General features: G+C 36.0%; 1 protein-coding gene and 1 pseudogene across 1 annotated transcript in view; both read left to right on the top strand.

The window, feature by feature from the left end:
- Positions 1 to 27627, top strand: part of ADAMTS6 (ADAM metallopeptidase with thrombospondin type 1 motif 6) — a 273337-nt gene that overhangs the window by 172380 nt on the left and 73330 nt on the right. Inside the window, exons 13-15 of the mRNA XM_030844206.3 lie at positions 9040 to 9185; positions 11328 to 11391; positions 27278 to 27380. Coding sequence (XP_030700066.2) covers positions 9040 to 9185; positions 11328 to 11391; positions 27278 to 27380 — 313 coding nt within the window. The remainder of the gene's footprint in view (positions 1 to 9039; positions 9186 to 11327; positions 11392 to 27277; positions 27381 to 27627) is intronic.
- LOC132596961 (ribulose-phosphate 3-epimerase-like) lies at positions 16067 to 18844 on the top strand (annotated as a pseudogene).

Below are 27627 nucleotides of genomic sequence, written 5' to 3'. Positions count from 1 at the left end.
TCATTCGGGACCCATGACCTAGTGCCATGTTGATGGCTTTTCCATGCTGAGTTTGGAAATGTTGGTAAATTATCCTAAATGTATGAATTGATAGGGTCATTTTTTAAAGATTAAGGATCTTTTTTTGAAACTTTTATAAGTAGCCAATAAAAATACAGAGACCTTCACACACTACCAAGAATTCCTTGCTTTTTTTCATAGATGTAATAGAAAATATTAGGAACTGCATTCTTGAAACAACAATCTGGGTTTATTTTGGAACCAACAATTCTTGTCAACGACAAGTAGCAATTTTTTTTTTTTTTTACAAGTAGCAATTTACATCAATCTGTACTTCGAAGAAATACACAACTATAAGGGGAAAGTCACAGTGAGAATCTGGTTCTTTATTTGCCACTGATTGATTATTATTATTGTGATCTATACCAATCAGCCACTGTTTCTATTTGCCTGTAATAATACTATTACTAGGCCTGATGGATCTTTTTATTTTACTTTATTGTTTAACCCAAAGCACAAAGAACTCATTCTTTTAAACCTCAGAGCTCTCCTGAAAGCATTGTATAAACTATATAATCACTCTAAATAGGTAAACAACAAGTAGTGGCTATCTGAGAACACAGAACTCAACTCAATCATCTTTATGGTAAACACGTATTTAATATCTTAACATTTGTGCTTAATAGCAGGGCTCTGGAATGTCATATCTTACAGCTTATGTGCATATATTTGACAGAGATGACATTTACATGCCAATTACAATTTTGAAGGCTATTTAGAAAATGCTCAAAATAATATCAAAGCTGACAGTATTGAATTTAAATTTAGATAAGCGAATAGAAGGGAAATGTAATTACTTCTAAGCATAAATAAGAATAAGCACAGACAAGAAAACGTGAAGAAAATGGGGCAGAAATGTATTTGATTTCTAAAGATTCACTTTCTTAATCTAGGCTAATGGTTGTCAACTTTTTGATCCTTAAACCGTTTATTCAAATGCATTCTACATAATCCTGACATATACATTTGAAAAAAATGGAAAAGCTCGGGTTAAAAGAACCCCTTGGCTGCCTCCTTACCCTGTCCTTAGAATCTTGTCAGCTTCCAGCATATCTTGGCACAGCAACTTGGGCTCCATGAAAATCTATTTAAGAACTTGGAAGCGTAGCAAAGTTTGTATACCAAGAGGTCATTAATATTCACAACATTAGAGTGTAGTTTCGTAAAGGCGATACATTGGATTTCATCATCTCAAATTAATTTACGAAACAAATCTTAGCCATTCTTCCAGAGGCATGGAAGGTCTGTAGACAGATTCAGGATAGGACTAGGAGGTTTTTAAATGAATGAATGAATGAAAATAACAAATACACATGCAGACTCCTAGAAAGAAAAAGGACAGAGTACTAGGAGAAGACACTCAAAATATCCCTATCATTAACTTTGAATTTATAAAAAGGCTTTCAAAGAACTAGATCAACTTACATTTTTAAGGGAAAAAGAATATAAAGAACTATTCATGTGAGCTGAGCACTTCATTATTTTTAACTTATTTTTTAACTAACTGCATATGCCGTGTTATCTATTCATGAATTTTCGTTGTTGCTGCTTTTTTCCTTAAGAGAGAAGCATGTTTACTGTTGACAAATGCGGATTTTCCTCTTAAGGCTATACCTATTTGGATCTTAAACAAGAGCCCAGAATTTTGACTCAAACCAAAACAATCATGCAAACACTTAATGACAAAATTAAAGTGAAATTTTCTGTTGGTCTGGTCAACTTTGTGTGGCTAGTCTGTGTTCTTGCCATCTATAAATAGTTGACATTATCAGTAATAATGATGATAATATAATGAATAGTTTTATTTTTTATTAAATTTATTTATTTTATTTATTTATTTTTGGCTGCGTTGGGTCTTCGTTGCTGCGCACAGGCTTTCTCTGTTGAGGCAAGTGGGAGATACTCTTCATTGCGGTGCGCGGACTTCTCATTGCAGTGGCTTCTCTTGTTGCGGAGCATGGGCTCTAGGCACGTGGGATTCAGTAGTTGTGGCACACAGGCTCAGTAGTTGTGGCTTGTGGGCTCCAGAGCAGCAGGCTCAGTAGTTGTGGCACATGGGCTTAGTTGCTCCGTGGAATGTAGGATCTTCCTGGACCAGGGCTCAGACCCGTGTCCCCTGCATTGGCAGGCAGACTCTTAACCACTGCGCCACCAGGGAAGTCCGATGATAATGAATAGTTTTATACTTACACTATGCCGGGCACATATTTGTTCTGTTTACCACTGACAAAAATCCTATAAGGTGGGTACTGTTTTAACTCCATTTTACAGATGAAGAAAGTGAGACTTGAAAGCCTAGGATTACATAGCAATTTAATAGTAGAGCTGAGATTCCAGCCTGGGTCTTTCTGATTCCAAAGAGGAAAACTTTACCCCCTCTATACTGCCTCTGATTATACTTTACTTTCAGGTGGGAAATTGTGTAGAATAAAAAGCAGATTTTCATTGTCACAGGAATAGTGAGTCACTGAGCCTGAGATGGGTTAACAATATGTTTTACCCTTTATTACTAAGTGTATTTTTCATTTGTTTACCTGTAACAGTTTGTTACCTCTGGAATCACGATAAAAAAGGCACCCAGACAGAACGTTGAGCTAAGAATATATGATAGTGTTAAAATTGGCAAAATAATGAATCTCCACTTTAAAATGAGAGAAAATCTATTTTTACATATTTCATAGAGATATTGTGAGGATGGAATGAGATAATATCTCAGTGAGCTTTTTGTTGCCTTCCTCAGAGGGATGGTGTTAATTTATATTACTAGAGCATCATCATTACTTTTCATTATTATGTGCCAGCCTTAGATGATGGTGGGCAGAAAATTCTTTGCCAGACTGTCTTAACTGGCAGTAATGAGCATAACAGACTATAAGCATGAATTTGTGTGTCTCAGAAGCATGAATGGTATATCCACGACCTCTGATCTTAACTCTGAATTTCAAAACTACTCTCATCAGAAGGAACAAGAAAGAACCTACATCCTGTCTAGCCAGCAGGATAAAACCAAAGCTGCTCATAGCTTTTTGAATAAATCTTTTTTTAAAAGGTTGGGGGGAGGGGAGAAATATGGCTCAAGTGATAGCATAGACATATCCAGAGGACTGGATCCACAATGATCTCGTCAAACTCTGGCTGCAAAAGATATGGGATCTTTGCCCGGGGGCGCAGTTCCACAAATGTTCCATGTAAGTATGGGAACTGTTCCATGCACATTTAGCAGATGGAGTAAGAAATATGGCCAAAAAATTAAAAACTGATCTTTGCGTGAGTCCTGGGGGGTCTGACATCGCTATTACAGCCATTGGATGTTTGCCTGAATAAGCCATTCAAGGACTGAATAAGAACCATATGGTCTGAATGGATGTGCTCAGGGACAGTAGCATTAACCAAAGGAGGAAATTTGATGAGCCCAGACAGTGTGCTGGTACTGTGTGTCCATGGGTCACGCTTCTACAAATCAATCAATATAACTTTCAGCCAAAAGAACTTTTCTTAGACATGGCATCAACAATAGCCCTTTGGACAGAAATCGGAGGGATGCCATATTTGATGAAATGGTAAACAAAGATCTACACTATAAAAACTCTGAGAGCAGTGTTGGCATTATTACTGGACGGGATATTAAGGATAATCAAAACCCAGTCCAAGCTCTGATGGTGACCACAAAGAAGGTTTCAAATACTTGGTTTATTGCCAAGAGATTGATTTAATGATTCTACAAGCCCCAATTAGAGACATAACCCAGCATTTGGGCTTACATATACATGACATTGATTCCTAATATTTTTGCATGGGAAACACGGGGCTGGATTAGAATAGGATTATTACATGCCCTTCTAAAGCACTGGATATATAATAGGACATTTGCAGCCTTAGATCTTAATTCATTTAAAGTAGAATGTAAAATGTTTCGACTGAGTCCCAAACTATAAACACAAGAAGTGAAGAAAGAATGACTCTTCCAGTTGCTCTAGAAATTTAAATAGTATGGGATGACAAGTTCTGATTTAGAATTTCGGCTGAAATAAACTTTAGCATTCCCGCACCTGCAGAGCAGAAAGATAAGGCTTTTAATAGCACTGTGCTCCAACTCTCAGCTTTTCTGATTTAGGAAGAATGTTCTATATTGAATCACCAATATCACTTCCTTTAAAATCTTAGGATTTCCTTAGAGGTATCTTATTCCAGATGCTGCCTAGACCCAGTGCTGGCTGTGGTACAAGATCTACCATAATCACATCCTAAAATATATCTAGTTTTAAAAAATTATTTAAAAATACTGTATATATACTCATTTTGAAATTTTCCTTTATAGAATTCTGACAAATTTTCAAAGTTAGATTTTTTGATTTATAATATATCTTGCTTAAGACAATCCCCTGATGGAGATCATGAAATTCAGTGGCCTAACAGAAAGAGATGTTGTTTAATGATTAATAAGTGTTTCTTAAGAAAATAAGTGTTTCACTAGAATATATCATCTTTCTAGATAGTTTTAAAGACATATTTCTTTTATTTAGAAGGAATGTGAAAAGCAAGAATGGGCAATATGAATTTTTATTTTTGAATGCGATAGTTTCACTTCTTTCACCTTTCTGAATCTGGTTAAACACACCTGAATTAGCAAAAAGAAAGCCAGATTTATCCAATTTATCTGGATCATTTAGGCTATAGTAATATGACTGATATTTAGAATAGTCCAAAATCACTAGATTGGATATAACCCTTGGGCATAAAGATTAAAAACTAGTTTCCATCTGAATATTGAACTCTTCTAGTTTAAGACATGAAGTAAAATTCTATGCCTATGGAAATAGAGCTTTTACAGTTTGGCACCTTTAGATTTAAAAAAAAGGGTAAAAATAGAAAATACAAAACTCAAAATTCTCACCTTTAATGTGCTTGTAGGATTTTATACTTGAATCTACTTTATTTGGTGTAATCCAATTATATTAATTATGACTTACATTAAAATCTTAGTATATATTGGTTAATATAGTCATCTAGAAAATTAGCTCAAATAACTGGATTCACCTGAAGTTCCCTATAGGTTTCTAAAAAAACTTATTAAGTTAAATAAGTTTCTTCTCTTAAAATCATGTACTATATCAAGATACTTAATACTACCAGAAGGAGAAGTAGCAAAAATTCCAAGGAGATCCTTTCCTATAAACACAAGGTGAGGGGAAAGCACAAAAGAACATTTTGCTAGAGAGCAAAATTAAACAAGTTGTTTGATAGATTTTTAACTTGAGGGTATGTCTGTATAGAACTAATTTCTGTAGTCATCCTAATCCAAATCATATTATAATCAAAAACTAAAGTTAGTCCCCATTTTGTAGTCAGGGAAACTAAAGAAAAGAAACAAATGACTTGCTCTGGACCAAAGAAAGATATTGCTAGAATGAGAACTCAAGTTTGTAACACAGGATACCCACAGACTGAAGTCATCCCCACACAGACTGAGTTGTTAATTAGTTGTTAAACTAGACACTAGTCTCTTGTCAGCTGCTAAATGACTGATACTTACTATTATGAATTCTTCATTCTTTACCCATTAATCTATGTTATTTAACTTTCTGATATAATTGTCTATTATAACTCTATGGAATAGATATAATCAATAGCATAAATTTATGCAGTAAAAGGTTTTAGCAAACCACTTATAGAATACTACTGCTCTGTAGATATTAACTAATGGTAAGAACTGAGCAACATTTTACAAACTGAATATTTGTATTTATCTTTTACCTTCAGAATAAGTTTTAAAAGGAAAACAAGAGAATTTATGTGAGTTCTTTCCCTGTGCTACATTTTGTGTGCATCTAGGACACATGTAAAACAATATTATTAAATACTTTAGAATCTACATCTTTCAGTGTTTTTGTGACCTTCACAATTTTGTCTCCTGAAAAATGCAAAAACTGAGAGTTTTTTCCTCTACTAATTATAAGAATACTCAAGGAGGTATGAAATAACATGTGGTTGTATACTTGCAGCTAAGTGGGTTTTTTAAAAAATCTCTAGTGTTATTTTGTATTTTAGGTAGTAAAAACAGTTCAGTAAAATATACTAATGTATTCTTTAATGTCTTCAAATATGTAATCCTGCACATCCAATTGATTTTTTTTCCACTTGTTTTTTGTGTGTATTTGGACAGCTAATCCTTTTCTGCCAGTAAGTGACCTTGGGCAAGTCAACCTCCTTCAGGTTCTGCTTTCCTCATGTGAAAAAATGAAGTGCTTAGACCACATGAATTCTAAAGCCTCTTTGAGCTTTAAGTACAGCTCTGTGATTATGTAAAATAAATGTAAAATCAAATTTTATTGTTATTTGAAATCAGTAATGCTAAGTTTCCAACTTGAAGAAAATAGGCAAATTTTAAGATTTGGAATTTTTTAGTATTAAGTGTCATTAATTGAAACCACAGGAAAAGACAGTAATTGCTGGTAAATACTACATTGCTCAGTTACTCTCATAGGTGCAGGCATAAATATTCTTACACATAGCTACTTGTAATAACAAAAATGTAAAACTGGAGATTATTTGGTCCACTGTTGTGACTTTTATATAGATGAAAATCTAACGCAATTGGTATATCATTATGCACATGGTTGGTCTTCAAGATCAGTTAGGTAAATCATAAGCTGGCAGCTGGAACATTCTCCCTCTCACATGTACATTATTAGCAGCCCTGCTCCCAGAGTTGGTACTGTATTATCAGTTCAGCCAACTACCTCTGCTTCATCATTTTGGACAGATGATTTTCTTTTTCTTCATGGTAATTTTTGTTGCCCAAAACTTGTAATCTTTTTTAATGTCCTACTTTAATATTTATTAGATTTAGGGTCAGAATGTTTGGTCTTATAGCCAACCAAATTTTGACTTCCTCTTGCCTAATTGCTTAGCACTTTTCTTAAGAAGTCCTTTATGTTGTTACAACTACTGTAATATTCTCTGAGTGCCAACTACCAGGGAAGCAAAGATGAATATGACTATCTTTACCCTCCAGTATCTCCAGTTCCTTCCTGAAATGTAGTAACCAAAACAGGACACAGGATTCTATAATTTAGTGTATTCATTCATTCAATAGTTTTGTTGCATATCCACTACATTCTAGGCACTGTTCTAGACATTCAACATTTCCAATTAGAACATTCTGTGATGATAGAAATGTTCTGTATCTGCTCTGTCCAACATCATAGCCGCTAGGCCACATGTGGCTATGGGAGCCCTAGAAATGTAGCTAGTGGGTCTAAGGAACTGACTTTTTAATTTTAATTAATTTAAATTTGAACAGCCACATTTGGCTCTCAAGGCTTTTACATACTAAGGAGAGGAGACAATAAAAATAATAAGGAAGTAATCTGAGAAATAAATAGGGTGATTTAAAGTAGGTGTAAGAGGGGGCTAAAACAGGAGGATGTAATCTCTATACATCCTGGAGTAGGGGGAGGGGAGGGTGGAAGGGATAGTGAAGTACAACCACTTCAGAATAAGAGTGATCAAGGAAAGACCTCTCTGATTGAGTGACACCTGACCTGAGACCAAACGATGAGAAGACAATATAAGGAATCTGAAGATTATTCCCAGGAGGACCAGCAAATGCAAATGCCCTGAGGAGAGAACAGGTTTAGTGTATGGAGGAAAAGAAATAAGGCCAGTGTGTCTGGAACATTCTGTACCAGAAAGAGAATAAGGCTGGAGAAGGAGGCAGAGGCTAGGTCACAAAGGCCACCGTTGACCAGAGTTAAGGGAAGGAGGAAACCACCACAGTCTTTTAAGCCAAAAAGTGACATAATGCCATAATATGTTTTTAAAAGAGCTCTCTGATAGCTCGCTGGAGAATAGGTTGATTATACATAGAAGAAAGTGAGGCAGGGGGACCAGATAACAAGCTGATCTATTTGCTAGTTTGGTCTAGAGTGGTAGTAGTACAAATGGTGAAAGTAAAAGAATTCTGGATATGCAGAATTAATATAATAAACTGATTACTTTCAAAGCATCACATGTCATAATCCCTTTACATTTTAATATAATGGTTGAATTTTTATTTAACAATCTAACATTGCTGACAGTTACTCAACTCTAATAATGTTCCCTATTGTTATTCATATAAACAAATGACTTTCATAGCATCAGTATGGTTCATCAAATTTTGATAACTCAGAAAAATGCACCAATAAAAGCCTAGCCTAATGCTTGGTTTAAAAAAAAAATCATTTTTACCAATTCTGCAAATTAGATTTATCATATTAGAGTTATGAGCTGATTATGCGATGTCTGCATCTCGATAAATTATTCCTGACTTTCTACTTATGTGCAGTATGTGTGGTTTATTGCAGAGAGTAAAGCTGAGAAGAATTCCAGTACACATGTTCATGCAGGGACTATACACATGGCTAGTCACTGTGTATAAGGGTTTTTTTGTACCCTGTCCCTAGTGTCTTGGCATTGCTTTTATTATGTCTGCAGCAGTCATGTAGATGAAATGCCACAACACATTCTTTTACTATTGTAGCCTCAACCGGCCTTTTTTTTTTTTTTAAAGAAAAAGCAATTACCATCATAAAAATTCCTTACTGGGGAACTTTCCATATTGCGTTATCATTCCATGAGTCTAATAATAGTGGAATATAAAGAAAAAAATGTTTTAATACTAAAATATCTAAAAAAGAGTTTTGAGGTCTCTATAATGAGAAACACTAAAAGTCTGGAGGAGAAGAAATAAGGAAAAAAGAAGTAAAGTCAAGTTTTTTAGACTCCTGGTACTTGTTAGAGATTTATAAATCATTGCCTAGCTAAAGATAATTTGCAAATCACATGCACCTTTACCAATGTCTAAACACAGTTAAAGAACTCTCAGTCTGTTATCTATTGGGAGAATGCTAATGCCTGACCCTTATGTATTTATTTCTATCCTGATAGCTCTATCTGCCTAAAAGCTAATTCTCTGTTTTCTGTGAAATCTTGCAGTGGTGTTATCAGGGAGATTGTGTTCCTTTTGGCACTTGGCCCCAGAGCATAGATGGGGGCTGGGGTCCCTGGTCACTATGGGGAGAGTGCAGCAGGACCTGCGGGGGAGGCGTCTCCTCATCCCTAAGACACTGTGACAGTCCAGCGTAAGTAGCTAAAGTAAGCCGGAGCCAACAAAAAGACACAGTTGGAAATGATTCAAAGCTGTGGTTTCACATGTTATCTGTAAAAACGTTTCACTAGTGAGCCAAGTGCTTGTCTTCAGAACAAGCAATAGGCACTGGAAAGTGGAGGAGCCTTGTTAGACAGACTTTCTTTTTCTTCTTTTCACCTTACTATGTAACTAAAAATAAAAGAAAAAGAAAAAAGAAAAGCATTGTGTATCTATCCCAGATATAGCCAGACTTTTAATCTAGTAATAATCAGATAGATTTCCTCCTCCAAAAACTACTGAATTATGGATGAATCCAGGTCTTGTCTTAGCTACAGTACCATTATTCCCAGGAAGCATAAGGTCTTTTCACATGTCACATAAAATTATTACTGCTACATTAGTATTAAAAGGACCAATGAGAGCACTTTGAGGGTTGAAATGCCTTGATTCGCATCACAAATCACAATGAAAAGAATACTGCCCATGTGTTAAAATAGTTTCCATTCACATGCCCCCATTAATCACCTTCCGGAGCTGCATCCACTTTTCTCCTCACGATTGTTTTATGTAGGTCAGACTGCTCCTCTCCCACCACTCTTTTTCTCCAGCCGGAGTCCCCCTGGCATAAAGCCAGCACCATCAGTATTTCTTGCTAGCTGTATTGCTTCTCCCTTCCACCAGTGCCCATTGCAGGTGGATGATTCCTTTAGTTGGTCTTGCGTGTCCTCCTGGAGACTAAACTGCTCCTTAGCTGCTTCATGTCTAGTGCTCCCATTTCTTTCTAGAGCTCAGGTTGAGGACCTTCTTTCCTGACAATTATTTGGTGCAGAATGGTGTTATAATATCACTTCTGCTTTTTTCCCCCTGCTGGAGTAGAAGATGGTCTATTTTTATTGTTTATTTTTTCTCATTTTAACTCAGGATACCTGTCTTTGGTTCCTCTCTCTAAATGTCTCTTTTCTTCTCTTTTATTCTTTTTAGCTTGAAATTGTTTCCCTTTGTATTAGTTCTGTGTTTTCATTCTCCCACTTTCTATTATTACCATCCTGCTAAACAGAGCTGTCACCCACTCATAAAACAGCATTGCCACCACCGTCCCCACTACCTTGTTTTTGTCTGACCAACACATTTCTCCCAGCTGGTTCAAGCTAGGCCATTTCTTTCCCTTGCTTAAAGTCAGCATTCACTAGCATTCAAAATATATTCAAAGTGTAACTTTAATTATCTCATTGATACCAGTGGGCCAAAATTATAATTGAGACTTGATCTTTTTAAAACAAGTGCAGAATAGTTAACCTAAGTTCAACTGCAGGCTACTGTAATTTAATAATCAAAAGTATAAAACCCTATGATAATAAATAATATACCCAAATACTTAAGAGAATGACTTGGACCTCTTTTAAAAGAACAAGTTAGTTTTTTCCATTCAAAAATTGCATGTCCAAATAATAGCATATGACTTTCTCTAATGTTAAAGACTCCAAAAATTAATTTATGTATAACACATATTTAACATCCTAATTTGAATGTAATATAAAGTATCTATATAATGTAAGCCTATCTTAGATTTAGATTTAATTTTTTGAAACTGAAGTTTTTAAAACTTCATGTAATATTTGAATTGAGATAGAAATTTATTTCTGAATTAAAAACTTTGAGCTGAAGCTATTTCCAGGGAGTTATTTTGTGTCCTTTCCTTATTTCCAGTCTGGAAAAAAACACAAACTTTCCATTTTCTACTTGATGAACATATAGTATCAGATTATGTGTTTTGTTAAATATGATTCAAATGGCTTTTCATTATAAATGATTTTTAAACTCATTGTGTTGAGCTGAATACCTGTTTACTATGATAATTAGAAAATACATTGATTTAATTACATTTTCTTAAGAATGTATATCATCACAATTAAGAGCCTTATAAAGTTACTCATGGTAGATTGCCTTAATTTTTTGTTCAGCAACCATAATCATTATTGCTAACGCCAGCATGATTATTATTTTAATAACTAATAAAACGTCAGATTTTTTATTTTCTTAAAGTAAATGTTAATATGTTTTCATCAAGCAATATATATACTGTTTATGTGGTTAGACATATTATATTCACATGTTAAACAAAATGTGTTTGCAGACCTTCAGGAGGTGGAAAATATTGCCTTGGGGAAAGGAAACGGTATCGCTCCTGCAATACAGATGTAAGTAAAACCAAACTCTGCTATGAAAAATTAGCTTACATTTCCCCTAGAGCAGGGAAATTTTTTAAATTGTGAACTATTTGATCAGAAATCCATGTGCGTGAGGGTCACATGAATTTTTGAAACTGAATGGAACCAGCCTCAAGTCCATCAATTCCTTTAAGAATCAAGAGAAAGCTCCAGCACTAGAAGCAAATACACTCTCCCCCAGTAGGAGTCAAGAGAGAGAGACACGCACCCTGAACTTCCCTGGCTCCCCAACACTCACAGCTTTGCCACCGTTATCTTTCTTGAGTTCAAGAAACAAGGATTAATCTTTATTCCATTTTATGTTTGCCGTGGCAAGAAGTCCCAGAATTCCATGTCACTCCTCATCTCTTGCCATCCAATTCCATAAATCTCTGCATATCCCTTCTTCTGTTTCTCATCCCTGCCCAACCACTGAAACTCTTCTGTGCCCTCAGAAGCTCGTGGTCCATCATCAGCAAAATCCCTTACATCCTGACATCTCTGAATTTTTCTTCCCTTCACCTTCTTGTTCTAATGGAAACTGGCTCTCCTCTGAAGATACTGCTTCCTCTGCAGGCCTCTAAAGTTAAGGACATGTATTTTCTCCCTTAGCTCTTGAAAGACTGGGCCTGGAAGTGAATTGACTATCTTCTTTATATCTTATTACTCCTCCCAGATAATTTTTCCTTCCTCCTATCTAAAAACCACAGCTTTTAATTTCATATCATCAGACTATTACCCACACTCCCACACTATTCCTCACTCTTACGCTCTCCAACCCTATGCCTATCCTAATCCTTGTTTATTCATAAACATGTGGATGATTTTTTCAACATCTTCTCTTCTGGGTTTTTCCATAACCATACAAACATGCTGTTATTTCTCCTATCTTGAAAAAACAAAAACAAAAATACTTACCATATCTAATTCCTCTTCTCATTTTTCCCTAAAATTGCTCATATAAAGTTTTTGCCTCCAACATTCTAGTGAAAATGTTCCTGCCAAGTCAAAGATGTTTTCCATGTTGCTAAACCCAATAATCAGTTCTGAGTGTTTATTTTACTTGATCTTTACCAGGCTTCCATGACACTGTAGCTTTTTGGTTGTCCTTCTATATTGCTACTTATTCTTCCTCATTCTCCTTTGCTGGTTTCTATTCTTTTCTCCGACTTCTTAATGTCAGAGTACCCAGGACTTACCCCTCTTTTTCTCTGCCATACCAATACTCATTTCTTTGGTGATCTCATCCAGCTTCATTGCTTATGATACCATTCATATGTTATTTGACCCCAAATTTATATTTTCATCCCAAACTTCTTCCATGGATTTCAGACTCATGTCTTACCATTTATTAGACTTTTAATAGACATGTACTATTTAACATGTCCAAATGCTGTCTCCAAAACATTTCCACAACCATGTTCTTCCAGCAGTTTTTCCCATCTCAGATGTCAACTTCATCTGGCTCAAGCCAAAAACCCTTGAGTCATTCTTGATTCCTTTCTCTGTCTCACAGACTATATCCAATCCCTCAGAAAATCCCATTGGCTTTGCCTTCAAAATATATCATAGATCTGACTTCTTCCAACTGCCTCTACTGCTGCCTACCACTCTTTCACTGGATTACTCTAAGTGGCTTTTTCTGTGGGTTTCCAGATACTACTTTTGCTCCCTACAGCCCTCAGTATAAGAGGCAGAGTGATTCCGTTTCAGTATATCCTTTACCCAAGACCTTTCGGTGGCTCCCTGTTTTACTTAAATCCAAAGTTCTTACAAAGGCCTGCAAGGCCTTCACAATCTGGCCTTCTATTACTTCTCTGAACTCATCTTTTATTATATTTCTCCTTATTCACTCTGCTCCAGCCACACGGGCCTCCCTCCTCGTACGTGCCAGGCATGCTCCCACCTTAGGGCTTTTGCATTGGCTGTTCCCTTTGCCTTGTATACTCTTCCAACCCAAATATCTACATCGCTAACTCCCTTACCTCACCTTTACTCGGCTGTCATCTTCTCAGTGAGGCCTGGCTTGAATACTGTATTTAAAGTTGCAACCCTCCCTACTCCCTACACCCCTGGGATTCCTAATCTTCTTTACCCTGCTCTATTTCCCCTCATACTACCTCTAACACACTCTATAGCTTATTTATCGTATTTAATTCTATTAAATTTACATCTTGAATTCATTACATGTAGCTTCAATTACAATGATTATATTGTTTCAGGCATTATTTATTCATTCACTCAACAAATAATTGAGTGCTTACTGTTTATCAGACTGTGATAGAGTGAGAGAGGCTCTGCCCTCAAGGATTTTATAATTTCTTGGGAAGTCGCAGAAAATCACAATGCAGGGTGATAAGTGATATGATATGATAGAATAAGTATGGAATGCTATAAAAGCATGTGGAATTGTCACATAACCTAATTAGGGATTTAAGGATTTCTTCCCATGGGAAGCTAACGATCTGAAAGGGCAAATTGCAGCTGACCAGAAAAGAAGGAAGTGACAATGAAAGCCTTCTAGGCACGAAGAAAATTAAGTGCCAGGTGGGTAGGTTAAAAAATTTAGCCTCAGATTTATGCTTTAGATAAAAATGGGTTAGGGAAAGGTGAGATTACAACAGAACAGTAAACAAATCAAGAAGAATTTAAGGATACTGGTGAGAATGATGAGCTGAGCCATTCACTCTATACTAGGGAATGACAGTGGAGTCTAAAGAAGGCTAGTGTGGAGAAAATTAAGGATGTAACTTTGAAAAATGCATAAAAATTAAAGAACCAGTATTGTAGGAAAAACAGGGTGAGAGAGATAGCAGGTGAGGGGATCAGAGAGTGGAATGTATTTGAATTTAAGTTATGAGAAGTGAGACTGTTCTCAGTGAGAACAAATCTGGAGTGTGGCCATGGGAGTGCATGCCTAACCTTGAGTGGAGGTGAAGGAGTTCTAGGAATGTTAAGGCTAGGGAGTTTGGGGAGTCTTCCGTGTGGATGTTGGATTCACTCAGGATGTTATTAGGACTTGGAGGGTATAGTGAGACTGTGAAGCAGGTATCAAGCTCTTTAACAAATGAGGGGAAATGACCATCATAAAGTTGGGAGAAAGCAGTGATGAAACCAAATAGTGATTTGGATGAATAACATGAATCTCGGAAAATAGAGGTTTTATGCAAGGGAAGAAGAATGGAGTACCTACTGCATATTTAGACTGTGTTAGGTAGGAGTGAGAAAGGCAAACCGACCTCTCAATTCCCATCTATTTCTGTTATGTAGTTGTAGAGGTGGGCACACATTTTGGGTCTAATAACACAGGTGCTATACAATATGAATAATGTACGATAGGTAACAGAAAAAGGAAAAAAAAACATGCCAGACACACATGCCAGGCTTGTTGCATTTTACCCATGAAATATGTTTTAGATGCTCAGATTGTGGAGTTTGTTATTGGTAGGTTGACATTTCTATTACTATCTTTGTCTTCTGTTTCAGCTTTTTGCAAATGTTAAGGAGATATATTTAACATATATGTATCATTAATATACAAATAATTATGTTTTCTTCATTAATCTTGTCTCTACTAGTTCAGAATTTGAGACAATTCAGTTACCACACCAAAATTTATTTTCACGCTATCCAAGTTAATAAAGCTGTCTGAACATAAGTTGTGTAAACTGGAGCCTTTTAAAATGTAATCTAATACATGAAAGTTTAAACTTTCAAAACACATAATCTAGCCCAGCACTGTCCAAGAGAACGTTCCTCAATGATGGAAATATTCTATCTGTGCACTGTCCAGCCTGGTAGCCAGTAGTCAAATTAGCTTTTGAGTACTTGAAATGCGTCTAGTGCAACAGAAGAACCGAATTTTTAAGTTTAACTAATTTAAATTTGAATAGCCACATGCGGCTAGTGACAACTGTATTGGGCAGCACAAAGCTAGTCTAGCTATGCAGTAGAAAAATAACTGTTATGAAGAAGATTGTATCTGTTAATCCCAAATCCCTAATTTATCCCTCCCCCTTCCCCTTTTGCTAACCATAAGTTTGTTTTCTATGTCTTCGGGTCTGTTTCTGTTTTGAAGCACAGGGGACTATATTCAATATCTTGTAATAACCAATAGTGAAAAAGAATCTGAAGAAGAATACATATTATATATATATATATATATATATATATATATATATATAACTGAATCACTTTGCTGTACACCTGAAACATTGTAAATCACCTATACTTCAATTAAAAAAAATTTAACAGTATAAAAAGAAGACTGTAAATATTATGTATAAAATTCTCAAAACAAGTCAATTCAATCTTAGCTCATTTTAGAAACAAACGTGAAATTTTTATTTTTGGTAATGACAGATTATTCTGACAGAAAAATATTTTAGAGAGTGCTGAATAAGATTTTTTTTTTAACATTTTAAAATCAGCAAAGAGCTGACCAGATAGTAAGGGAAATGCCGTAAGGTCATAATTTTTGAAGGCAAACTCAAAAGCATCAACAAGGAAACATCAGAGCAACTAAGGTACTCTTACCCTGACAATATTCAGAGAAGAGATTAAGTGCTCCAGTGTGTCTTTCTTAAGTATATGAAAAGTTTTTTCCGAAGCTTCTCCCCTGCTACCTCATCAGACTTCCTTCATGTTTTATTGGCCAGGAGGCCGAATGCCCACCCTTAACCCAGTCATGGGCAAAAGGAATGGTATTACCATAATTGGTTTTGACTAATCTAGATATGCCCCTAAAATGGGGTTAGAATCATTTTCTCTGAGAGGTAGATTCCTGAGCAAAAATCAGAATTCTGTTAGCAAGAAAGTAGGCAGTGATAGATATTGAGAGTGCCACAGGTGTCTGCATCAGAGCTCTTTTAGTTTCCATCTTTACGAGTAGAAGTAGCAGCAACAAAAGTAGTAACGGTAGTAGTAGGACTAGTACTAGCAGTAGTACCAGTAGTAGTAGTAGTGATGGTAGTAGCTGCTGCTAACATTTATTGAGCACTTACTACATACCAGACCTATTATTTTAACCATATTTTCTTTCCATACTGAGAGTTCTCCTCAGTGGTGAGTTGACTTGGTAAGATATTTTTAATTTCCATTTGTTCAATATAAATCTAGAAAAACTATGCTATAAAGTTGTGTTATAATCTGTTTTGTTACAGCCTTGTTTCTGCAACACAAATTAGCTCATAAGTGACTGAGTTATTTTGTGCCACTAAGAAATACAGCAGCTGAAGTCAAACTACGTTTTGCCTTTATACAGCTGAACAGCTGATGAAAATTGTGCTGTACATGATGACCATTCACCTCACACTCTTCTTTTTGTTCACTTTGGCCACATGCTCTGTCATTTCTGTGTGTGTTTCTGCCTGTTCTTTGTACATTGGCCTCTTGTCTCTATAATGTATAATGTTTTGAATGTTTTTTTTTTTTCTATAATGCCTGGGTGTCTGTGTGAACTACCCTAATTTAAGGGACTCAAGAGAGTATACTTGTCTTTTATCAAATCAGCCTCCTGCCTTAGTGCATGTTTTATTTAATTTAATACTTTACACATCATATTGAGTGACCCTGTAAATAAGATGTGAGAGAACACTTTCCAATTAGTTAGAACCAGTTTGACTGTCAAGACCTAGAAAACAATTCATAGGCATTGTTACTTTGTCATATGTGATCCAAGAGCTTTTCTGGAGACTTAAATAGGGATAAAACAGGGGATAAATTCAAATGATCCTGGAAGAATTTTCAAATCAGTGTCCAGAATGAGATGATGTTAGGCAATCAAATGGTAAGAGCACCAGGGTTCCTTATCTAATGTCATGAATCTTTGAGGCTTGCTCTCTACTTTCTAATAACTTAAGCACGTTATAATAGAAAATAGGAAATCTAGGAGATATAAGCCTGATTAACATATATTTGATACATCCTACTTGCATTTCTTTTAAGATCTTGCGACCCATTCCAAACAGCCTATCAGTTTGCCATATAGTATAGCAGTTTTGACCCTATCTTTTCTGTGATTGACCAGCTGGTACTGTAGATTACAGCTTAGTTCTTACGTTTTTACATATAATAATAATTATATTATTATTTATAACTCTTATTAGAATTGAATTAGCTTCATTAAAATCACAACAGAAGAATAGAATAAATTAGAAAATCAGAAGAAAAGGAAAAATAATATAAGGCTGGGATCAGTACCTTAAATATGTACCACAAGGTCCTTTCACTCACTAAAAGTGGGCCATAGATTTTGCTCTAAGTTTCCTAGTAACCTGAGTAAAGAAGCAAACACTATCAGTTCTAAGATTCATAATGTCTGATAGCTATGACAAAAGGAGATATATCCACAAAGGAACACTTCATTATTTTGAAGCTTTGATACTTTTCCTATGTGGATCCCTACACTAGTGAATCAGATTGAAACATACAAGGCTGACAGTATTCTCCTTGCTTAGGTTTGAGGAGAAATTGGACCTAGAACCAATGCAGGCCAGTATTAAAAAGTGGCAAGCACAAAAACAAGATAGCCACACTTTCTCCCTAATGCCAGTGTAATTCCTACCACAGACATTTGAAGGGTACAGGAATGGTAAGAAGAGAAGAGCTCTCCAGTGGAAAGACAACAGTGTTCCCATTAAGTCCTGTCCTACTTACCCCAGTTTCAAAGAAAGCGATCCACAGAAATAGAAGAGGCAACTTATAAAGAGAGAATCTTTAAGGTTTTAAAATAAAACCAAAATGGATAGCCAGCTGTAAAATTGGCTGACCACTCTCAACAGCAGCTTAACCAGCCTAGAGGCCAAAGGTATTCACACAATAGACTCTGAGGCTGGTTATCTGCATCAGGATGTATTGGATGTGCAGTTTGTTCCCTACATCACCAGTGGTCACCCTCAGGAGCCTTCAAAAGCATCTAGAAAAAGATTCATTCTTTGACATTCACATCATGGTCTCTAGGACAGAATACCAGGTAAAGACAATAGCTGTGGCAGGAACAAATGAATATGCTTTTTGGCTTGAAGCTACTGAGAAACCAGGAGCATCTACTAAAGACATAGGATATTTGGATGAAGTTTGCTCTCACCATTAAACCAGGAACTTCAATAGAATATTTGGGACCATAAACTAATCTAATAGATATGATCTTACGGAACTTGGGTTTGGAGAGCAGAGATTTATGGAAGTCATGATGCTGAGAGTTCATTGTTTGAGTTCTCCTCTTTGGACTTAAAGATAAATGATTGTTAAGGTCCTGACAGTTTTTATAAATGAGCAAATGTAGGAACTAGCATGATTATCAGGTAGTGCCATTATGAGAAATAAAGACCCCAGATCTGTGCTCAATCTTCTAAAAAGTGTTTGCTCGAGAGCTGCTAAAAAAATACTTTATTATGTATATGGAATCTCCTTTTTATTGACACAAAAGAATATTGACTATTAAGCAGGCATTTCTGCTTTCCTGAGCAATTTTTCACTGCAGTGACTGAAACTATCATGCAAAATGTTCTCAGAGGGTAAAAGTTGGTGTACATAGTATAAGTATTTTAAGTAGCAGAATTTATAGGTCAGTGTTATAAATACTTGAAAACTTGATGTTTGTCAAGAGTAAAAATATTGCTATATTGAGGTTATGAACCAAATTTTATATCAAAGCCTAAAGAAGAAATATTAGCTACTGCGCAAAGGACTCTTCTACATTTCTAAAAAGAATGTCCTGGTGTTGCTTAGCTATTTTCCAGAAAATCCGTGTGTTTTTCCTATTCCATTTTATTTGTGATTTGCATGTCTGCTTGATAATGTGACTAGGATAGAACTTTTGGTGAAAAGCCTAAGCTCCACCTTGGCTGGGGTGAAGTCATATTATTCTTGCATCTTACACATCTCATTTCCTCCTTAATTTTATGCATCAAAACTATAAAAAACAATGGAGACAAAGGATTTTCCAGGTCATCTGTGGTCTGTTCTAAAATTTAAGCATAGGTTATTTAGTACAGGGACATTTTTTCAGTCAGCTTTGCTAGAGGTGCATGCTGTTCTGCAGTTTTTTTCTTCTTCATTGTGTAAGGTCATTAAATGGTGTCATTGCCTTGGTTGTGGTACACAGGAAAAGTACAGCCTATATTCGGAAGTAGTACTGTAGTGAAAAAGGTATGGACTTTGTATTCAAACTGACTTAAATTTAATCCTGACTATAACAGGATTGTTTCTATTTTACCTTGACAAGATACCTAACTTGACTAAACTTCAGAGAACTCCTATATAAAGAGTATAATTATATCAAACTTGCAGGGTTGTTTGAGAATTAAAAGAAGTAATACTTTAAAACATCTAGTGCTATCCCTGGTACTTAATCTGTATTTGCTACAGTGTAGCTATTACTGTATACATTTATGTTTTATGGATTACAAAGTACTTTTTATATAACCTCATCAAATCTTCAAATCACTTTTATAAAGGGAAGGACAGGGTTTTGTTTTGTTTTTTAATATTTTAAAATGAGGAACTAAAGCTCAGCAACAGGCTAGTGTCTTGGAAGGGATTCAGGAAGGCATAGAATTTCTGAGTGCTGCTCTAGCACTCAGATGGAGCCTTTGGGAGGTGGGTGTGGCAAAGTAAGCTCTGAAAGAGTTTGGTCACCTTTGACATTGTCTTACTTCCAGTCTAACCTTACCCTGCAGCAGAACCAGATAGCTGAGGACAATTATGAAACTACAGACCTTGCCCCCAGGGAAAGGTGTGGGGTAAGTGATGCCAAGGTACAGAGTTGATCCATTAACTAACAGTGTTATAACTGTGTCCCAAGTTATAATTAGAAAACATATATGTATCAACCATATTATTCTCATATACTTCAATATACTTATAAAAGTATACTTTCATATATATGTATATATATATGTGTGTATGTATATATGTATAGATATATGTATATATACACATATATATAAAATGGCAAAAAATAGCAGGAGCAGTGTCATTAATCTTTAGGTTAGTATGAATTTTATAGAGTGCATCTTGTTGTGAGAAATAAAGATTAACTTTTAAGCACAGAATAGAGCTTGCTTGTTTATTTTGTTCTTTAAAGCGACGTTTAAAAAATCACAAAGTAAAAGTTTGTTTCTTAACATTTTTACAGGCTTAGGGGAAAGGGTCATGCTATGGATAGATGACATTTAAATTAAATTTAGGCCATACAAGGCATATAGAAGTAGTTTTAATTTTGAAAACTTGCATACAAGATTATGGTATCAAACATGACAGCCAGATTTAAGTTTGTCTAGACAATGTAGGTTTATCAGGCTTTTGTTTTCTTTTTCTTCAAAAGTAAAGGTACAGTGAAATTACTCCCCCAAAAGCAGAAACTATTTGGGGGAGAAAATATGAGAAGTTTGCCTCAAAACTGGGGTTGAAATGATTCACTACATGCATTGAACACTAAATTTAACCTTGGAAATGCCCTTGTGAATTACTTTAATGAGCTAATTAGACAGTACCTTATAATTAGGAAATCAGGAGTTTTGTTTGCAACTTGTAAAAGAGGGTGTGGAAGCAAGGCTTTTGTTAGCCCATTCGGCATCTTTATGTATATCACTCCTGTCTGGGTGAACAAGCAGAAATGTGTCCCTTCTTCACAGTCTCATGTCAAGTGCATGACTTGCTAATAAGCAAAGCAAAGGTTGAAATCCAGCCTCCACTTATGCTCCTTCACCTAACAGGGTATAATTGACTAAGAGTATGTTGCTATCCTGAAGAAAAAGAACATTAAATTTGGGGAGTGTAGAAGGTTGGTCTAGTGTAATAGTGAAGAAGCACAAGTGCATCTGGCATGAAAGTAAGAAAGGAAGAAGAAGCAGAAGGTGGGAAAGAGAGAGAAGGGGAGTAGAAGAACAAAATGCCAGTTTTGCTCATTTTGCTGTGTTCCCTGAGGCTGTAGGAATCCTGGCATCTTCCCAGCCTGTAGGAATGCTGGTATCTTCCCAGCCTACGCATCTTTTTTTAGGAAGAAAAGAGGAAAGGGAAAGGGGGGAAAGAGTTTCATTCTCGGCTTGCTTCTCACTCTTTATTACCCATAAGACATAATACAGTATTTGCAGAGTTTTCCTCATTTGGAAAACATTTGGGGATGTATTGCTCTTTAAGGTAAGGGTATTTGGGGTGTATTTTGCAAATGAAGAAAAGAAGGCACAAAGAGATTCCGGGACTTTCCAAGGTCACCTATTCTTTGGGGTAAAATCCAGATTACAACTCTAGTAACAGAAATGCCCCTGGACAGTTGGTCAGCAGAAGCTGAGATTTCTTTCTGCAGCAACGTTTATGCCCCAAGGAATTTTTTTTTTTAATCTATCAGTATAACTGGAAGCATAAGATAGTCTATAGAATGTGCTAACTTACATATTTCTCTAAAAAAAAAAGTAGTGAAAAAAGATACTAGTATTAATTTTTTGTATCTTTGAAAATACTAAGATCAAAAGATACTGAGACCTGCAGTGTTGCTTTCTGGATTTATGTGGGGCCCTGCTGGTTACTTTTTAGAAGAGGATGCTTGATAAGTGTTAACACTAGGAGGCTGAAAACCTGTCAGGCTTCACTTTAAAAATTTGTTGCTTATGCCTACTGTTTTCTGTTGCGGTTTCTGCATAGTGTCAACATTTATTATACTTGAGTAACTTAAAAAGCGTTACTCCCTAAACTCTCCACTATTCTTAAACAAAACAAAAATATATTTTATGTAATTTTTCCTTAAGAAATTACTCTTTTCTTTGATCTCTCTCATTCTTTGCAGCCGGAATACACAACTCCTACTGAGCTTATTTCTAATCAACACAAGATTCAGAGCATTCACTGAAGGAAACATTTAAATCAAGAGAACAGAACACTAGCTGATAATATGCTAGAAACAGAAAGGCATGGGATCAAGTCCCCAAGTCTACTACAGTTTCCAATTTACAGCACCTTCCATCTTCCATGTTTTTCTGTGAACATCCTAAACACTCCTGCCTCAGGGCTTTTGCATTTAATGTTTCCTGGAACACTCTTTTCACAGGTTTATATGTAAGTCACTTCCTCAGTTTCTTTTAACTTTCTGCTCAAGTGCCACCTTATCAGAGAGAATTTCTCTTGCTCTACCATTTAAAACAACTCCCTCACCCGCGCCCAGCCCACCCCGCCACCTTAGTACCCTGCTTTATTTTTCTTCTTTCTCATCTCCAGCTACAGTGGGCTCCAGGAAAGCAGGGACCTAATCTGATTGGTTTATTCTCCAGAGCCTAGAATCCTATGTTATATATAAAAGCTTTTTATATATATTTGCTGAATATAAAAAAGACACTTCAGGCCAGTTCTTGGTGCCTGGTTTTAAGAGTACTAATGACAAGTTATTATGTCCCCATAGGAAAGCCATCAAGGTCTAGATACCTTTCAATAAGGGATTAGATTTGTTCAGTGTGGGTCCAGAAGAAAGGCGCAAGACCACTGGGTTATGGGAAGGAAGACAGATTTTGGCTGAAAGAAAGAACCAGATGATAATTGCAGCTGTCTGAAAAGTATTTGATCTATCTTTCTGTAGATTATACAGATTGTGTGACCACTTTGGGGGTAACTGTACAGGAAGTTTAAGAGTTTTCTGCAAATTATATTATATTCTGACATCAGTTCTTAAAAGTGTATGATTCTGTATTGACTCAAAAATTAATAATTGAGCTTGGTTCTTCTGCAAAATGCTGCCAGACATTTGTATCTATATGTTAACACCCGAAATCAGGGGTTGGCAAATTGCACCTTCTGGGTCAAATTTGGCCCATTGCCTCTTTTTGTAAATAAGATTTTAGTGGAACACAGCCCTGACTGTCATTTACATAATGTTTATGGCTTCTTTTACACTATGATATCACAGTTGAGTAGTTGTAACAGAGGTTATATGGCCCACAAAGTCTAACATATTTACTGTGTGGCCCTTGACAGAAAAAGTTTGCCAACCTCTGCCCTTAACCAATAAATTGCAAAATATAACACAAGGAAACATATCTCTATTCAGTCTCCCAAGTACCACTACCACTACTACTATCTCCTCCTCCTTCTCCTCCTTCTTTTCTCCTTCTTCATCATCATCATCAACTATTTTATCTGTAAAGATCCAACCATAATAATATAAACCACTCTAAATATTTAAACAGAGGGAATCTAATGCAAAGAATTGGTTACGTGGATAATGGAAGAGGCTGACAAGCCCATAGATCAGCATCAGCAGAAAGATACCACCACTCCTACCAGAAAAACATAGGAAGGAGGTAGTTTTATTAAAGCCTAGAGGCTGAAATCACACAGCAGAATGTGGAACCATACAATTGGGGGTGGGGGTGGCTGTTGTCTGATATTGGAGCCACAAAAATATTCTGCTTCTGCCTAAGATGCTGCTTGAGGTAGAGAGGAAATGAGAGAAATACCCTGGCTTCTCCCACTAGTGCCTTCCATTGCCTGAACTCAACCAGAAGTCAGCTGACACAGAGGCCTAGGAAATGGAGCCTGCAGATTTGTTCCCCCGACATAAAGAGCAGAGCAAGAGAATGGTGAGGAATGAGTCTAAGGATGCCTAGACCAAAGACCACACAACTGCTAATGGTTATTGAGTGCTACCAGTACCAGGTAAAGAGCTAAACAATTTACATGAATCCTCACCTACTGAGTAAATACTAGTGTTATCTCCAGTTTATAGATGAGGCTTGGAAAATTAAGTACATTGCTGAGGGCTATGAATTAAATACATAAGTTAGAATTGAATCCAGGTCTGTCTTACTCCAAAATCCTTACTTTCAGCCCTCTCATTTTGTAAATAAGAAAAAAGTAGTTTGGAGCAGATAAACTTGTAGCTGGTAAAGACAAGGCTAGGTCTAGAACCCAAGTTACTCCTATAAGGTTTTCGTACATCTTAAGAACTTAAAAACCTATTGTAGCATTTAGAGAGTCCAGAGGAGGCCCCCACTCAGATGCAGGAAGTGTCTTTGCACCTTGAAACTGTTATTAAGCAGCCTTCCTGGACACAATTTACTCAGTTATAAAATGGGATTATTAATTATAACTACCTTATGAGAGTGTTGAGAGAGCTTAAATAGATACAGATCTAGAGACCTCTGAACAGTGTGCCATGAGATAGGTACTTACTAAATGCTTAGAAAAAGGTAAGTAGGTGTTCTTATTGTTAATATTTTTATTATGCTGAACCTGGGAGTGGTTATCACAGGAAAAGAATAGATCAGAAATCTTATGAAATGTTATCCAAGTTTGTCATTAAACAGTAATATCCTCCTTTTGGACCTTTTACTTCTATCTAGGATAATAATTACAAGATAGTCAAGAATAGGATTTTTGTTCATTTTGGGTTTTTTTTTTGAAGAGAGACTTTTTATTTTTATTTATTTATTTATTATTTACTTATGACTGTGTCGGGTCTTAGTTGCAGCACGTGGGATCTTTCACTGTGGCAGGCGGGCTCTTCGTTGCAGAGCACGGGGCTTCTCTCTAGTTGCGGCACTCAGTCTCAGTAGTTGCAGTGCACAGGCTTAGTTGCCCGGCAGCATGTGGGATCTTGGTTCCCCGACCAGGGATCAAACCTGCGTCCCCTGCATTGGAAGGTGGATTCTTAACCACTGGAGCACCAGGGATAGTCCCTGTTTGGTTTTGTTTTAAGTGAGTGGCCCTCAAGTGCCTTAGTTTATTAATTCAGGGCTTTTTTTTTTTTTTAACCAGTCCTTATCTATGAAATGTTATCTGTTATGCTTCTATACAGTTCCTTTCTTTCATCCGGGATAGCTGTTGTCCAACTATTCCCAAAATATGACCTTTTCTTTCCTGTCCCCATGGCTTTACTTAGCTTCATTTTTAATAGAAGTCCTTTTTCTTTCTTAACCAGCTCAGTTCCTATAATACTTTGTAATATTATAAAGAATAAGTATGTATGATACTTATTCTTATATTATATTCTTATATTATAATTCTTATAATATACTCAAGATTTTCTTCCTCAACAAATATTTCCCTAACTAATCACATGACGCATTGATCTTTCACCTATATATAGCACCTGTAGACAATCTATAATGCTCTGTCATATACTTATTGCCTGAGATAGGGCTGTAGCTCTTCCATTTTTATCTTGTTACTCCAAATAGATTGAAAGTCATGCTTGGGTAAAGTTTTAGGTGGTTGGTGCTTTACAAATACTTAAGTATTATGTGAAAACTTGTGGCTAGATTTCAAATTACCTGTGTTTTATTAAATTGATGATATTTGCTTAAAAACTAGTCTTGCTACATGACAAAGCCACTGACAACCTTGGTCATTTTCTGGGATTTCCTGAAAATGGCTTGTAAAGGGAAGCATTTCTTTATTTCAAAGATAAGCACACCATGAAACAAAAGACCCTGGAAGCATATCCTTCCAGCGTCATGCACTATGTAACCTATGGTAAATAGTTTTCATTTTTTAAAAGGTAAATAAGGATAATTCGACAGGCAGAACCATTAGGTTTAGCATTGCAGTGTCATATTTTAACGTGCAGAAAATATTTTAAAATGCAAGGCTCATAACAGAACGTAGACCTGCTGTCACTATTTTCAGAATATGAGGCTTTGGACTTGATATGGTAGAAATTTTAACCACAGTATATAGGAAGTAATGATGACCATGCACATATTTGCACCTTGTGGTCTATTAGTTTTGCACATGCTTCAAGGGACCATTTGCAATGTACTGATCTCAGGAAACTGTATAAAGTAAATGTAGAGATCTAAGGGAGGGTAGTAAAATGTCCTCAAAATGATCTCTGAGATTGTAGCATACTCGCCATTTATTCACAATTGAGACTTTTATCTAATGACTTATTTTGTTCTGTCATATTTAAGGGAAATGTTTTCCCCACCCATGTTTCAAAAGCAGTACTTTGATTTTTAAGTGCTACTGCTCCAGAATTCTAAAAGGTAAGTCAAATTAGGTCATATTTCCTCAAACACTATGAGAAGTTATACTTTTAATTCTTTGTGAACTTTAAGATTAAATTTAGGATGGCCCTGTGGTATTTGAAATCCAGACCTAACTAGATTGGCAAGATTTTCTTCCCTAAAAAACTTAGGTAGAAGAAGCATTCCAAACTTTTAAAAACAAATAATCCTCTCTTCACCCTCTCAACATCCTTCTCTCCTCCACCACCCAACACATGTACATGTTTTGAAAATTTAGTATTTTATTTTCTGTGATGTTAATAGATTAAATGTAAATCTTAATAAGTCCGAATTCCTTGAATTTAAAGGTGTTTAGACGTGAGGCCTAGCATTTTGCCCAGTTCATTCCACATCTTAAAATATGGTTTTTGTCAGGGCTAGACAGTAAACAGCTATAGTAGTTGGGATCCAAACCACAATTAATAGTGCTGAATGTCATGTTACAAACCTGCCTCTTGATTTCTTAAAATAAAGAGCTGGGAGTAGCTGTGGCAACTGGACCTCAAATACTGTTACCGAAAAGGATTTTGTGTTTTAGTTTCTTCATCTAGTTTTTATGTCTGTTTATAAGGAGATACCTGACGGATTGATTGCAAAGTGGACTATGAGATGCGTCTGAGTGTAAAGTTATATGGAAACTGTCTAACACTTAACTTTGTTTAAGTTACTTCAGTTATTTCTTCTGTGGCTAAGATTACAATTCAGACACTTCAGTCATAATACTGGTTGTAAAACAGTAAAGCAAATGCCAGAATTATAGCCAGAGAATAAGGGAGTAAGCTAATGTGATGGAGTTCAGGCACTTTTAATTTTAGGGACATTGTCCCTTGGTTTTGGTATTTTTCAACAATCATACTATTTATGATTTTATTTTATTTTAGCCATGTCCTTTGGGGGCCCGAGATTTTCGAGAGAAACAGTGTGCAGACTTTGACAATATGCCTTTCCGTGGAAAGTATTATAACTGGAAACCCTATACTGGAGGTAATGTATAACCTGGCAGAGTTTTCATCATGCTTGAGAGCTTTGCAAATATAAAGGAATATATAAATACATACAAACATGCCTTACATTCATATACATACTAGTAAAGATTAGTGTTTGTAAATCACAGGAAAGTGCTTCTAATACTATAAAGGTCTCGTGTTTTAGTTTCCCTGTAATAAAGTTAATATGTTAGTACAAATGATCAGAAATCATTTTTTAAAACCCAATTCTATTTAACAAGGTA

The sequence above is a fragment of the Globicephala melas genome, chromosome 3 (genome assembly GCF_963455315.2).
Source record: "Globicephala melas chromosome 3, mGloMel1.2, whole genome shotgun sequence".
In the NCBI taxonomy this organism is placed as follows: domain Eukaryota; kingdom Metazoa; phylum Chordata; class Mammalia; order Artiodactyla; family Delphinidae; genus Globicephala; species Globicephala melas.
The sequence above is the reverse complement of the archived record's forward strand: the minus strand, read 5'-3'. Positions and strand labels throughout refer to the sequence as shown.